We start from the raw sequence: 16,737 nt of genomic DNA, 5'->3' as shown, positions 1-16,737 counted from the left end.
TTTTTGAATTTGTTCATCACACTTTCTATAGGTTTATTTTGATAAGGGACCTAATAAGCCTTCAAGTCATGAACTCCAACGATTCGAGTTTAAAAGGCTAAATTTTATCTATAACATAGGTAGCAACATTCGTTAACTACCAGAACACTCCACTAGAGGGTGCTTGGCCCTTGGGTTTGGAATTAGGTAGTTTGGTATTACACTTGGAATAAAATTTTGGATTAAGAAACTAAACTCATGGGTTTAGAATATGTTTTCTTTTTTATTAAAGGATCTTTAACTAAGATAGCCTAAAATGATATATCATATTACAAAATTAATCCAAGTTTCTCATAAATGTCTTAGATTGACTAATATTTTACACAAATATAAGGCCCAAATGACCAATTTACTCATCTTTATTATTAATAATATATTAAAAAAAAAGTGGACCATGATTAATATTTACATTTATTATACATCTTATAGAAATCTAGTAATTGATTAATTCTATTATGGTGATGTTATAATAAAAACATTTCCTTAATTATTTTTATTTTGGTGATTTTGTTCAAAAAATCTCCCCTCTTGATCTCTCTTACTTTCCAAATTATCTTTCCGTCAATTGTTTCGTTCGTTTTGCATTTTTTTTCATATATTCCACCTAGTTATAGTATATATTGAATAATACAATGCATATTTTATGAATGAAAAGTTTTTATATCAATTTGTTTATAGAATGTGAGCCAACTGGTATAGTGATCTTTCGAAAAACAATTTGGTAAAAATTTAAGGTTAGTAAAAATTTGCATTTTGTATTTGAAATACATTAGGGGATATTGAGTATATTTAAGATAACAACATTTAAGTATTATTGAATATATGAAGTAATCTATATATAACAAATCACATAAAATATATGTATTATGTAGTAGTATATATGTAAGAATCCAAAAAAAAATATTGATTGGATATATAATCTATATATACAGTGGTATATAAATGCAATAAAAAAAATTACAAATCATGAAAAAAATTATATGTATGTATTATTGAATATATGCAGTAGTATATATGTAACAAATCACAAAACATAAATAAATTATTCAATAACATATATATAAGAAATAAAAAAATATTAAATAAATATATAATCTATGTATATATTGGTATATATACGCAATAGAAAAAAATTACAGAGCACGAAAAAAAATATGTGTATGTATTATTGAATATATCTAGTAGTATACATGTGGCAAATCATAAAACATAAATTTATTTTTCACCGGTATACCATATTATATACAAATGACGGAACATTTAAAAAAAAATCTATGTTGAACGGGATAGGAATATTAACTCAATAATAAAAATTAAATAAAATAGAAAAAACATGACCGAAATATATGGTGTGAAACGAAAGAAGAACAAAATTTTTAGGAAAAGAAATATGCTAGAAACGGAAGAAGAAAGAATATACGAAACAAAAAATGAAAGAAAGGAAAAACTAATTGTATATTCTGTAGCAAATCGAAAGGAAAGAAGAAAACAATTTTTTGAAATAAAAATCGAAGAAGAAAGTCGACGTCGGAATTGATGGATCGTGAGAAAAAAGCTTTTGGTTTGGACATGAAATTGAAAGTAATTATTTTGTACTATAATTAAAAATATTATTACCATATATGATAATAATTTATACCATATTTAAATTATTGCGTAAATATTCCATTAACAAATCCAAATAAATACAAATATATATATATATATATTAATAATTAAGGAAGCTATTATTTACTTAATAATTGAATATAATATAAATAAGAAAATAATGTAAAGTTAATTTGCAAAATTATATATAATTAATAATTATGGTAAGGTTATAATTGTTCTAGAAGTATATGAAAACCTAATCAAGAAAATAAACAATAATTTAAGACATTTATAAAATTTTAGAGTAGATTTAAGTCTTTTGTCTCATTTTAGATTTAGGTATTTTGTCTGATTTTTATTTTTCGTTTCTAATTTCTAATAGTTATAAAAGTTCAAAATTGTTACACTTAAATTTCAAACATACATAATTCAAAATTTCATATAATAAATTTTTATCAAATAATATATATATATTATTTTAATTCGAGTTAGGTTGGATTGAACCGAATTTTTCAGTCTTCCAACCTGTAATCCAATCTAACCCGAAAAATAAATAAAAAATTGAGTTATTCAAATTCAACTCAAATTCTTACACCCCTAACAAAAACAATTTTTATAATAAAATATAAAATTTTAGTTCAATATAAACGAGTAAAAAAACTTCAAACTAACGTAATGAAACACAGAATGTCTTACATTAATACTTAAATATTTTAAACATTTAAAACAAAAACAAAATTTACAATCCATACCACAAACAAAAACAAAAACAAAAACAATCTTTCATATGAAAAGAATTCCACAAACAAAACAAAAACAATCTTTCATATGAAAAGATAGAATTCTTAACGCGATTTTATAATCATCTAAACAATTCAAACAAAAACGATATTTAAAATCAATCTAACAATATTGAGTAAACAATATTGATGGTGGAAGCTGATGACAAAAATAACAAAGAAGAGAAAGAACACCGTTGAAAACGAAAATGATGAATAAGAGAATGGTTCAAATGAAAAATATATTAAAAAAGACATGAATAACTATAAAAGAAAGTAAAAGAATCGAGAAGAAAAATCAGAATTGAATTCTAAAAAATCGTTACAAACTAGTAAGGACAAATATGAAATTCTAAAGAAAAAAAATAATTTTCTTAAATTGTTAAACGAACGGTAAATTTTGTTATATCTATAAAAATTGACCTAAAATCATAAAAAAAAATTGCTTCCATACACTAACACAATCCCCATGCTATCAATGTGTATCAAATGATATCTGCTAATCTCCACAACCGCATCCTTTTCATTTGTGATGCAGTTATTAAAAAATTATAAATGACTATTTTCTCTAAAAGCATAGCTGCAACAATCCACAAAAGTATTGAAAAGATTTAAGATATCATTTATAATATAAAAGTGAAAAATTCTAGATGAGTGTAGCAATGGATGAAATCTTTGTATTATTTCTCAGTAACTTAACTCTATGCCACTGAAACATTTGATAAAACAGAATAATCAACAAAACAAGGGGGAAAAGACCACGAGACAACTGTGAAATAATAACAATGCTAATAAATAAATAACCTCAACATATTCTCTGAGAAAGATTTTCTTAACTGCTGAACTGAATCTATTGCCTGCGACTCACTAACATCAACCGAGCAAAGAAATAATAGACCCAACAAATTCCAAGGGGAAAAAAATCATTGTCAAAAGTGGAAGCCACAAATGGAGGGTTAAACAGTAGGAATATGGAGAGCAAAGAAAAAAATATCGCACCTCGAGAGTTCTCATAACTGTTTTTATGTCACAGATGATATAACAACTAAAGGATGTCAAAAGAAAGAAACAGAGAATCCTGCGAGGAATTCAAGCATCAAAATCCCCTTCAGTTCCTCCAGCTCTGATGATGATTGGTTTGACACCTTGGACCCCATCGTTAGGCCTGTCTAATCTAGATTGCAAAAATTCGGGTGGCAATGATGCAAATCCAAGCATCAAAATCTACTCAACTCATCAAGCTGTTTTTACTTTTCGGGAAGGAGGACGTCTAAATAAACTGATCAGATCATCAAGACCCTATGGAACAGATAAATTTTGTGAGTATGGAGTACAATTAAAAAAGAAAAAAGAAAAAGCGAAACACTTCAAGCGTGTTCCAAAGGAGATGAACAAATATTTTACTTAAAAACAATATCCTCACAAGTCATTCCAAACTCAAGATGTGTTTAAGAGTGCTTTTAAAATAAATATTTTTGACAATCACTTCCATATTATCCACTACATCAACTCTTTCACAAGAAAGAAAAAAAAGAGTTTCAACAACGAGAAAAGAAAGAGACAAAGCTAGGCGAAGAGCCTAAACCTTTCCCTCGGCTTTCTTTTAACAATGTAGATTAGTGTTTTTGAGTGATTCACAATTAAGCACTCAAGCCAAAAACACCAAGTGTTCTTCCACAAAACAGTCTGGTGTATTTTGAACTTTTCCAATACCATATTTATGTTATTCCTACGCTTGGAAAGTTATATTCTAAACAAGCTCTATAATTTTGAGTGGTGAGTGCTTGATATAGAAAAGGTCCAAAGAGCCCTTTTATGCACACATAGACATTTATCTTTTTAATTTATGTTTAAGGAATTCTGTCATGAGATCATTCTCTAAAATTAAAAGAGTAAATAATACAACATACCCTGGTTGTGATCACAAGGAAACAGAAGAGTAAAACTAAATAAGATCCCAAGACCAAAAGCAAAAGCAAGTCGAATGTCACACTAGCAACCTGAAACAACAAACATTAAGCTTTGCTTATTAGATTGAAGTCAAGAAAAAACACCAAAGGACCAAAACACGTTACCAACAACCGACTAGAGAGCCAAGTTCACAATTTATCTGCAAAGTACCTGGTATACGTGAAGTTTAGCTGCAGTTGAACCATAAAAGGTGAATATCCCCTCAAATACTTCATGTTGCAAGCTCACATCATGGGTATGGACCTCCAGTTCCTGAAAATAGTAGAAACATATTATTCCATGATGGCTGAGAGTGAGATAACGTGAATCAAGCATTCGCATGAGTCACTCCAGCCAGACTAATTCACCACTATAATATTGCATTTCATAAATAGATTTCAAGCTTTTGTATCAGACAAAGATGAGAGGAAAATATGGATCAGCACTAACCGTAGTAGTTCTGCCATATCAAAAATAGTCAAGATTTTAAAAAACTAATTTCAAATAGAAGGTTGCAATTTCTCCAAAGTCAGAATATTTAAGCACGTTACCAAGCAATATGTTTAGGTTGAGCTAAATGAAGCGGCAAGAATGGTAACAACAGACAATTTTATTCCAATGATATAAAACATTTTCTAATGAAAATAACAAAGGAAGGAGTCACCTTTTAACGAAAAGGAGCCAGTAGAACATAAATACATTTCAGAACAATATCTTATTTTTTTCTATCAGATGGCCAATCAATCTTTGGGTCAACACAGTACACGAAGCTAAATGAAAGTAGATGGTATCAACTGGCACGAGTTTGTTTATAATATAAAACCTTTTTTAATGCCGTTATGAAAGGGTCGTCTTTCGACAGGAATGGAGCAACTCGAGGCGTTCGTGATAAAAGATCCAACCATGACCGAATAAAAGTTGGATTGATTGCCAAACTACTATCATCTGCAAATACTTGTATATTCTTTCCTTCGTATCTGTAAATATGCCTCTGCATAAAATGCAAAGAAATGTGCATTAGAGATTTCTTTTCTTTTCCTTTTTTTTTTTTTTTTGTTAAGATGCACTAGAGAATTCTGAAAAACGATATAAAAATATACTGGAAATCTGAAAAATGTGCATTAATAATGTAAGTCATGTATTCGTGTCCACTCATAAATAACAATAGAAGCTAGCTATATCTCATGTTAAACATACTGAACTTGAAATGAATTCTTGTTTGCCAAAAACGAACACTCACAGTTGGAAACAGGAAACGCATAAATATGATAAGAACTAGCTTAAAGATTATGTCTAAGAAGACTGATAAAACTTACTGCAAGACTCTCGGCAACTAACTTGATACTCTTGGCAATTTTACTCTCGTCCAAAAACAATCTGTTGGAAGTTAGTCATGTCAGAGTACACATCACTCAGAAATAAATATGGCTTGCACACATGCAAACATGGAAGTGGAACAGAAGTAGGAAACTCTGATAAACTGATCAATTTTTTAAAAATAGAACCTGTTGTCACCCAAACCTCCAGTCCTTTCCAAGAGCTCAGGAGCAGCAGAGAGTTCAGAAAGGGTAGCAGCAGTTACTCTCAATCTTGAAAACTGTTCATGCTCCCAGGCTACCTACAGCATACAAAGGATTTATCAAAGGGGCTACAATAAATAATAATCAGAAACAAAAGAGTTGTATACTATGCTAAGGGAAACCTAGAACACTCTTTTGAAACAAAGATTAAATAAATAGCACACATCATTATGAAAAATGTGATGATGGCAATGTAAATTAGGTCAGTTGTCAAAAGTCTATGACTCCTGTTTTGTCCTTTCCCACCCCTGTATAAAAGGAAAAAAGAAAAAGAAAAAAAGAGTGTCTCCTCTGTGCTGGTACATGTAGCTATTATCCTAGAAATATCCTTTTCTTGGAGCAATGACAACAGGATACGATTATTAAAAGCATCCAGGGTTGGCTTTGACTATTGACTAATTATAAGATAAAAAGCATGCCCACTTTAGTTTGAGCCAGTTTATCCAAGCCACAAGACAAATGATGCTGTCCACATTGGCCATTGCCAATTTCTTGTTACATTTTTTTGCTTTCTATTAAGTGGGTAAGTAACATGACATTTGAAAAATGCACTTGTCAAGGGACTAGGGACTAGGAATATAAATGCTAAAGTCATGCTTTTTTTTATATCTGTGAGTGTCCGTACCAGCTTATACACACCTCGACTCATCTCACGGACAACCCGCCTGACCCTACAACGTTTTTGTGTTAAAGAAACTCAGGAAATTAATTTATAGGTAGATGGTCACCATGGATTAAACCAACCCATGATCTCTTAGTTAATACTAAGACTATGTCCCCCTTTTTACCGCTAGGCCAACCCATTAGATTTGCATGGTGTGGTAGCACGAAGCTTATGGATGGGAGAATTTTGTTAGGAGGACAATGAGGGTATGGGACAGCCTCAGGTGTTATTGAAGGAAGATCGTGTAGGTGGCTAGGTACTGATGTATGCGTGTAACTGTAACAGGTAGGTGGGATTCAGACTAGTCCTGGGGAGAGAATAACCTTTCAAACTCTCTCCCCTTTTTCCTCTTTTTCTATTTCGGTAATGTTTCAATATAATGTTTTAGATTCTATAACATTTTACAAATGTCAATAACTGAATTTCATAATATTTCTTCATGTGAAAATTAATTTTGTAAGAAAAATAAAAATAGAAAAAATTCAGGTGTATTAGCATTTAACTCACTCGAGGGTTTGAAATATTAATCTTCTTGTGCTTCAAATCAACTTTAAAGCCCAAATCCTCCGCAACATTTGAGAAATCCTACAGAGAGTCCAGGCCACCCACAATCAGCATGTTGTAATAAACAACACAGTACTAAGACATCAACATTTTTTTAATATTACATGACAATGAACATTTTAAAAGAACATATGCCTACTTCAAAGATTTGCTTAATGTAGGCATTTTCTGGAGGCTTGGAGACATGCAGCCATAATTTGTCATCCCATGAACCAATACTATTTAAGCAAATAGCATAGTCAATCCTCTCACGGAGACGGTGATCAAAGCTTTGAAGCCACTGGGAAAGCAATACTTTACATTAATAGACAACAAATATAAACAATTATAGAAAAAAATTAAATAATAATCAAAATGAAGATATTCAACTAAATAGAATATATTGTAATGATAAGTAATAACTACAATGATTGTATGTACTAAAGAAGGATGAAAACCTTGTGAGTCCCATTGTAGTTGTAAGGCCCGCCAGAAGTGAGTCCAAAAAGTAGATTGTACCTTCCTCTTGTCTTAGGGTTGGAATAAAGAAGAGAAAATAATCTTGCAATTTCGAGAAGTGCAACAATTCCACTTCCGTTGCTATCACTTCCCACAGATAAGTCCTACAACCAGAGAGATGATCCACATCGTCTATATAAAATATAGATAAAATATGGTAGGTATTGTTAGTGCATTAAACAAGTCACATACAGGAGCAGCGCCAAATGTATCATATGATGCTACAATAGCAATTGTTGGGAGTTGACTAGCATCCCCATCGGATTTTAGTCCAGGAAGCCAACCCTGACACCAATTAAAAAAATAAAAAAGAAATAAAGGTAAAACAATGCAACACTATTAAAAAGAATTAGACACAAAAATGAAGGGAGAACAAAGCTAATCACAGCACCTCAATAACAGAACACAGACTGCATAAATACACCAAGGGAAATGATAAATTATATGGGAAATACACAATTTGCAGTTTTACAACACTATTCTTGACACACGACCTCTCGGTTGACTTGTTGACTTCTCTACTCCAATCCTCCTCAAGAGTCAATGGAGAGAACCTTGAAATGAATGCCACGTGAAATTTTAAATTTAATTTAACCAATATATTTGACAGAGGGGTCAGATAACTAATAAGGGAATAGGGGACCCAAAAAAAGCTAGGGACTCAAAAGGATTATAAAAGGATCTCCAACAACTCAATAACACAATAAGATGGTAACTACAGAACACTCGGGTACTAAAAAAACATAACTTAAAGTGTACTGTATCCAAACGTAATGAACTCCTAGCTAAGCCACAAATTTTCATATTCATCACATTCTCAAGTAACCAAGAACTTAAAAATAATAAAGAGCACGAAACCGAAAAGTTTGAAAGAAGCAACTCAAAATATCTCACAAACTCACATGTCCAAAGAATATGATCCAAGTTTTCCTCCACCTTCTGACAAAGAATGCAACATAACGAGTCAACTAACAAGGAAAACTTCCTCGAGAGTCAATTTAGAGTGTTAACTCGTCCATGTAAGACCTTCCACGTAAAGAACTTAACCTTCTTTGGAGTTTTTATCCTCCAAAGAGCAGAAAGGCAAGCTCGCTAACAAGAGAAGGTCCAATAAGCCACAAAAGAAAACTTTACAAGAAAAACTACAAACTCAGAAGTCTTTTCTCCCAATCCTGAAATCGCACTCCCTTAGCAAAAACAGGAGAGAGAAAACCTCCACTATTTCTCTATCAAACAATGAACAAGGAGGACCAAAAGAAAAGGAACCAGAACTCCCTAATGAGACCAAAAAATCTGTCAGCAAACGATTTATAAATGTCTGTGTTTGTATAAGTAGAATAATTAATGTATATTTGAATAAAATTACATATTATCCTACTTATCCAAATAGAGATTTAATTTTTTTTTATAAAGAACCGAACTGCCATTGAGAAAGAACATAAAGTCATCCAAAAAAAAGACCAAGCAAAAAAGCCAACTAAAAAATGGGATCTAATCAAGTGAAATGAGACCTAAGAAATAATTGCAAAAAATCTGTCATTCAAGCCCAAAGAGACACAAAATCTAATGAGGGACCAAACATTTCTAAGGTCTGAGTCCCTCTCATCCCTTCTGAAGGTTCTATTCCACTCCCCCCACAAAACCCACAACACAACACAAACTCCTTGCCACAAAAAACTCCTCTCTTGAGAAGGAAAATGGAAAAAGAACTACTCAATCATCTTCCTATACCCTTTGTGTCTAGCATACTGAAAGTCAAACACCCAAAAGATCTTTCCCCACCCTCTGCAGAAAATGTAACAACATGGTTTTATTTATCAAAGTAGACATCTTTCTAGTAAGTTGATCTAAAGTGTTGACTCCTCCAAGGATGACCTGCCAAACGAAGAATCGAAAATTCCTTGGAATTTTCATCTTCCACATAATTGAAAAAGTAGACTCATTGGTCAAAGAAGGGTTCAAACAAGCACTGGAAGAAATGAAGAATGAGCTACAAGAAAAACCCACAATGAGGTTAAGCTCCTAAAACCAACATCCTCCCTCCCTTGCATAAGCTCAAACTCCCCAACCAAAGATAAGAAAGCCACAACTTTCACATTCCTATGCTGATAAAGAATGACAAGGGAAAAGAGGAGAAGTTCCTAGAAGAGTGCAAAACATTAGCCCCAAAACAATCTTTCATCAAGGACAAGTGAAATAAGGAAGGGCATGTGGAGAATAGGGGTCTATACTCTATCCCCCCTCCCCCACACTTAACCCTCCCAAAAGTAAGTTTCCCTCCTATCATCCACAAAACACTAGACCAAATAAAAAAAGGATGGAAGCTCATATCAAATGTCTTTCCAAGATTTCTAGAAATGTTTTTGACCCCACCCAACAACATCCACTCAAAGGAATGGAAACCGTATGTACTCTGTTTTAGACTCGGAGGCGAACCACAAGAACCATCCGACCAGCAAGAAACTATGTAACAAGTGAGTGATGTGAATTTCTTATGGGATGGTGATCTCACATGGTTAACTGGGAGTAGTGGTCGGTGGTGGTTGGTGGCCTAGGGATTGAGAGCCAAAATTTGCATAGCAAGACTACGGCCTTTTTGTACTTGTGACATTGGTTTGAATTTTTTGGATTGGAGCCCATTCTTATAGTTCATGCATGTTCGGCTTTTTCTTTTGTGCGTGTACGTGTGTGCACTCCTGTATATTCCTTCATTTAGCTCGAGGAAAGTTCGGTTTCTTACCAAAATATATATACAACTATAAGATCAACAATCCAACCACTTTTCCTGTGTAAAAGCTTTCAAATAATTATATACAATAACAGAATAACTCTAGGCGTTCACATGTTAAGGAAACTGAAAAAGATACCTGAATATTTGTAATAGTGGAAGATACGAGTTTCCTTGGTTCTGCTGCCGAAACAACAAGCTTATACCTGTATGAATACATAGAATATTAGCAATTGTCTACTTATCCTCAAGCTCTCAAGTTTTCTTTATGAGAAAAAAAGATTCTCGATAATATGAAATTATTTGATAAAAGCCCTTGCAAATGACACAATGGCAGTTGACATTGAAAGTACCTTTTTAATGAGAAACTGAATGATGTGACATCAAATCAATATAGGTTGATGGATGTTTTTTTAGTATCAAGTAAATTACAATACATCAAAAAGTGTCAAGACATTAGAAATTACACCAAAAAAGAAAATGAATAACAATCATACTTTGGTTTATTGAATTAAAAAAACCAAGTTTTCAATGAGAGGTGAAAGTATATTCAAAGGCATATAAAGAAATAAGCCCAAGAACAAAAAGGACCTCAAACCCAGTTACAAAAGACAGCCCTAATCCAAAACAATTCTATAAGTTATTGAAGAAATGTTGAAACTTTATCAACTTCTATGACTTTTCAAAACAAAATATTAATTAACATCACCCCAAGATCAGAATTACCAAAAATTCCTTGGGTATGAATTAAACAATAAAAGAAGTTAACAGAATAAACATTGCCAATCTTTTATGCAAAAGTAGGAACTGACGAAGGTAATTAAGGGGAAAATTGGAGACAGTAGCGAAAATAAAAGATAAAGAGAAACATAATATAATTTAACATTCTAACTTAATGTTGTTGTCTGTTGCAAAAGAAGGTTTGGTTTATGCTTGCAGCAAAATAATAATAATAACCCTTAATAATCATATCAAAATCAGAATTAAAATATAAAACATAGTAGAAACTACATAAACTGATAAAAATATATTGAAATCCACTAAATCACCCAAAATTTCATAATATATTCAACTAACCCGCCAGTAGTTGCAGTTGCAAGCTGACCAGTGGCATCATTGTTCTTGACATCAGCCAAAACAGCATCAATATCTTCACCTTCTGAAGCAAAATATACAGGATACTGGAACAACATAGAAACTCTCAGAAATGCAAACACATTACAGAAACTGAAAAAGAAATTGAAGTAAAGGAATACGAGACGGTGGTCATAATTCACAAACTAAGAAAAGATAACGTGCATTCATTTAATGTAGAATGAACCACAAAGTTCAGATGAGTATAAATGAAAGTTAAATGGTTAAATGTTTCAAACCATATATAGAAGGAACATGATATAAAACAGAATTCAGAATAAGCACACAATGAATAAACATAGAAAATGTCTAGTGAAGTGATGAAGAATCACCAGAAGTTATTTTCATTTCACTCACAGGTATAGTAGAATGTACGAGCAACCGTTCAAGTTCAACCGATAAACCCTTGATCACCCCCTCTCCATTTGGACATTTAATGTCATCATTTTTCAGGCTTTCCGAACCAAGAATCCTGGGAAGTAAAACCAACAGACCTCCCAGACGCTTTTTCTGAGATATACATTCTGACAAGACCAAAAAGATAGCCCGGTTATCAACAGAAGAAAGAAGGGAAGTAGTAAACCCACAATGCTTATAAAATATAGGTCATATAATTCCTCACTAAGAAAAATAGACAGGATGTCTGATACGTTAAAAGTTAAAAAGTAAGAGCAAAGCCTACAATCATATTCTTCTTCCTTCAAATAGAGAAGAAATTAGATTAACAAAGTTCTTCAAGTCTGCAAACACACTACTGTTTGGTAATAGAAAGAAGATCAAACCTTTGAATACAAATACTCAAAGTATGAACAACTTCTTTAACTAGTTCAGTATAATCAAATCCAGCTCATCGTGGAAATTTCGCCCCAATAAAACTTCACAAAAGAGACTATCTACACTTGTAACTATGACCTGAGTAATTCAACCCCAAAACAGCTGAATCCAGTTCACAACTGATTTACTAAAATCTCCAAATACTAACGACGACGATCCAGTAGCTAAGAAAGTAGGAAGTGTAGTTAAAAAAAGAGAAGAATGGTGGTACCTTGGAGAAAAGTCATATTGAGCTCACAAAGCGGAATGATGAGAACAGTACGAGAGAGATCAGCACCAGTTGGAAAATGAAGAGAGGAAGCATGGTGATTGAGTGTGGCGGCGCGGGATCCAAAGGGAACACCAGAGATATCATACTGAATGAGACGGTAGACATCGACGACGGTGGCAGCGTCACAGAGCTCGACACAGGCAACTAGAATGAAGACTAAGGCGAGGACAGGGTAGAAGGAATCAAAAACTTGTGGCTCGCGGGGTTTACGAGGAGCCATGGATGCAAGATCTGGAGCTTCAGACTGAGGGAGGAAATGGCGTTTGAAGATATGAGAAGAAAAAGGATGAGAGTGGAAGGGAATTTTGATTAGAATAAAATGGATGATGAGCACATGGAAATTGAATCGGCTCGCGGCTTTTGCTGCTCTTCTCGCCGTTGAGGAGAGATGCCCACCGCCCGCATACACCTCACTTGACCTTCCAACCTTTGTTGAGTAAGGGCCTCTTTCGCAAGTCAAGTTTTTTATTTCTTTTTTCATTTTTTTCATTTTTTTCATTTTTTTCATTTTTTTCATTTTTTTCATTTTTTATTTAGAAAACACAAAATATCAATGTGAAATTTCGGATTTTTTTAAAAAATAATGTGTTTTGTGAAAGTATTTTGAAAAATAGGGTTGTTAGGAAATAAATTATAAGAATAAGGTTGTTTCCCAAACTATTTTCAAAAATAGGTGTTTTTTTGAAATTGAAGGAAGTCGTGTACGGGGTACACGACTTCCAAATGAAATTGAACGAAGTCGTGTACCTCGTACACGACTTCCTAAATGCACATGTCAGCACATTTGACCACTTCGCTCCACGTACGCACGAGTTTGACCCACGTGGACGGAAGTCGTGTACGGGGTACACGACTTCCTAAATATATGTTTGTAAAATTATTATATTTTAAAAGATTAACAAAATTAGTTTTTGTTTAAATGGCCAAATTTTTGGTAGTTTATGTTTATTATGAACAAATTAAAAAAATAAACCAAAGGTAAACACATCATTAGTGATATCTTATAAGAATTTTGAACGTTTTTTTTAATACTTGGTTCTCTACTTTTAAAAAATATATATTATATATTGATATTATTAAGAATACTCCTACATCTAAATCATATATTAGCAACTTCTAAGTTATAATTAATTTAAAAAAGTTCAACTTTTTATTTATACAACTTGAATAAGTTCTAGCAAAATTTAAAAAACACTTAAATTATACAACTTAAGAAGCTTCCCCATCTCCCTCTACGACATCATCGCCTTGTCGTCGTCGTCGCCGTCGAATGCGTCTACGATCTGTGTCGGCAACATTTAAACGTCGAGTCCGCTGAACAAGGCTGTCTATATCTCCCATGACTTCGTCACACATTGGACTAAAAATTTCAAAATTGTTTTCCATGGAGACTCGACGTACGTCTTCAACAAAATTATTCTGAACGATTGTAAATAATATAATTAAAAAATGTTCATGCTTGTATTAAATTTATAAATCATATTAAAACTATTACCATGCGATAACAGTAAGCGCCATCAGGTGTCATGAAGCGTCGGGTAATCGACGTGTACCAGGAAAAGTAGTTATCTGATACTGTGGGCTTCTGTGTTGCTTCTGCTTCGGCACAAAAAGTATTTCGTGAATGCCACATTGCTATATGCTCTGCATGAATCCTACTCCAATCTTGATCGTGCTTGCCTCTTAAATCAATTTGGTGTAGGCCCTAATCTGTGGAGCAAAACTCTGGTGGCATTTGTAGCATATGGAACTGTCGCAATACACGACCTGCTTGATGCTTCTCAACGAGATGAAAGCAAATCATAGGACCCACATATGTCCACATCGCTTGACCGTTATGACATTGACGTGGAAGCAATGCCATAATGTGGGACGTGTATGGTGTCCAATTAATCTGTTAAAAAAAACGAACATAAGGAAACAACAAAAAACATGCCTACGCAATATTGATATAATATTTTACTACCTGAGAGTTGATCAGCCGATCAAAAAACATTCGGTAGGTGATCAACATATTTGCGGACAGTTCTGACAATGGTATAACGCCGCTCCATCTATAATGTGAGAAATGAAATCATTAATAAGTTATAAACCCTGCAAATTTTACTAAAAATATATATATATATATAAAATACCTGAAACTCAAAGGTCGACCAATTGACACCTCAACTGGTACTTGTGGTGCCAGAATAGGAAATCTGTCATACGCCCATACTTGCAACAATATTAATGGGCCAGCAATCTCTAAAGATCGTGCATTACTCGCTCGACACAATTCCCTATACAACCATGCGAGGCATGCAGCGCCCCAAGCATACGTACCAGCCTGGTCAAAATTAATTAAAAGCGGGAGGAACATACAGTGGACCAGGGTGTTTGATTTGTCTGCAAATAGAAAGCCTCCAATTAACTGCATAATGTATGCACGAGCGTATCTTTGAACGCTCACTACATCAGCATCTGGTGGCAATTCTGTGAACTGTTCTGCCAACCAAGGAAGGCTCAATCGTTGACCTTTCATTTCTCCCAAGTAATCCTCACATAGTACCTTCCAGTCATATAATAACGACCCTACCACAGGCTCACCATCCACAGGTAACCCTAACTGAACTGCAACATCCTGTAGGGTGATCGTGCATTCCCCACAAGGCATATGAAATGTGTGGGTCTCTGGTCTCCAACGCTCGACCAGAGCAGTAATCAAATGCCAATCCAACTGCATAAATCCTATTTGGGAAGCCCCTAGAAATTATTATGCATTAATTAGGTTTTCCTTTTAGATTTTTATTAATAATTGTATTTTTTAATAATAACCCCAATAATAATAATTATTAATAAAATGATTATTATTTTTACTATTATTTTTTTTATTATTAGTCAAATCAAGATTATTTTTATTATTTTATTATTATTACTATTAGTCAAATCAATTGGGAAAGAAAAAAAAATACATTTAACATTAATTAGGTTAGGTTTTGATTTTTTTTAATAATTATTATTTTTAATAATAATAATAATTATTATTATTATTATTATTAGTCAAATCAATCGGTAAAAAAAAAGTACATTTAACATTAATTAGGTTAGGTTTTGATTTTTTTAATAATAATTATTTTTAATAATAATAATTATTATTATTATTATTATTATTATTAGTCAAATCAATCGGGAAAGAAAAAAAAGTACATTTAACATTAATTAGGTTAGGTTTTGATTTTTTTTAATAATTATTATTTTTAATAATAATAATAATAATTATTATTATTATTATTATTAGTCAAATCAATCGGGAAAGAAAAAAAAGTACATTTAACATTAATTAGGTTAGTTTTTTGATTTTTTTTAATAATTATTATTTTTAATAATAATAATAATAATTTTATTATGATTATTATTATTATTATTAGTCAAATCAATCGAAAAAAAAGTACATTTAACATTAATTAGGTTAGGTTTTGATTTTTATTAATAATTATTATTTTTAATAATAATAATAATAATTTTATTATTATTATTATTATTAAGGTTAAAAAATAACAAAATTCAGAAAAAATATAACAAAATTCAAGGCATATAACAAAACTCAAAAGATATAACTAAATTCAAATATATAACTACATTAAAAAATATAACTAAATTCAAAAATATAATTAAATTAAAAAAAACATAACTAAATTAAAAAAAAACATAACTAAATTCAAAATAACATAACTAAATTCAAAATAACCTAACTAAATTAAAAAAATATAACTAAATTCAAACAATTTTTTTCCACAAAATAAGAAAATAAAATAACAAATCTAAATAAAATTAGGGTTAGAATAAACATACCTTGTGAAGATGAATGAGACAATGGAGGATAGGAGACAATGGAGGATAGGGGAAGCCTACAACAAAAAATAAATTATTTTATCAACATAATAATAAAATAAAATAATTTTAACAACAAAATCGTATACGCCGTCCACGATTTTTAGAAAAACATACCTTTATGACGAAATAGAAGAGGAAAAGTGAAGAGAGGAAGAGAAAATTTGAAAGGAAAAATGGATGAGAGGAAAAGAGAAGAGGGGAAGAGAAAATTTGAAGTTGGAAGGGAGAATGAA

The 16,737-nt window shown here is 32.0% G+C and overlaps 2 protein-coding genes across 2 annotated transcripts; both read right to left on the bottom strand.

The window, feature by feature from the left end:
- Positions 1 to 3,063: 3,063 nt before the first annotated feature.
- On the bottom strand, positions 3,064 to 13,067 carry LOC101208870 (nicalin-1). Its single transcript, XM_004139450.3, has 14 exons — positions 12,572 to 13,067; positions 11,884 to 12,050; positions 11,470 to 11,573; positions 10,532 to 10,598; positions 7,857 to 7,949; positions 7,604 to 7,768; positions 7,306 to 7,446; positions 7,110 to 7,187; positions 5,864 to 5,976; positions 5,675 to 5,735; positions 5,182 to 5,349; positions 4,530 to 4,631; positions 4,319 to 4,408; positions 3,064 to 3,707 (listed from the first exon to the last, which is right to left on the bottom strand). The coding sequence occupies exons 1-14, from the start codon at positions 12,849 to 12,851 to the stop codon at positions 3,645 to 3,647; spliced, it is 1,692 nt and encodes a 563-aa protein (XP_004139498.1). The 5' UTR covers positions 12,852 to 13,067; the 3' UTR covers positions 3,064 to 3,644.
- A 732-nt stretch (positions 13,068 to 13,799) lies between these two features.
- Positions 13,800 to 15,361, bottom strand: LOC116401730 (serine/threonine-protein phosphatase 7 long form homolog). Its single transcript, XM_031880195.1, has 4 exons — positions 14,767 to 15,361; positions 14,598 to 14,685; positions 14,127 to 14,525; positions 13,800 to 14,050 (listed from the first exon to the last, which is right to left on the bottom strand). Exons 1-3 carry the CDS (start codon positions 15,351 to 15,353, stop codon positions 14,337 to 14,339), a joined length of 864 nt encoding a protein of 287 aa, XP_031736055.1. The 5' UTR covers positions 15,354 to 15,361; the 3' UTR covers positions 13,800 to 14,050; positions 14,127 to 14,336.
- Positions 15,362 to 16,737: the final 1,376 nt, after the last annotated feature.

Source organism: Cucumis sativus, chromosome 1, assembly GCF_000004075.3.
Source record: "Cucumis sativus cultivar 9930 chromosome 1, Cucumber_9930_V3, whole genome shotgun sequence".
Lineage (NCBI taxonomy): Eukaryota > Viridiplantae > Streptophyta > Magnoliopsida > Cucurbitales > Cucurbitaceae > Cucumis > Cucumis sativus.
Note: the sequence above shows the minus strand (reverse complement) of the source record. Positions and strands in the feature narration are given on the sequence as shown.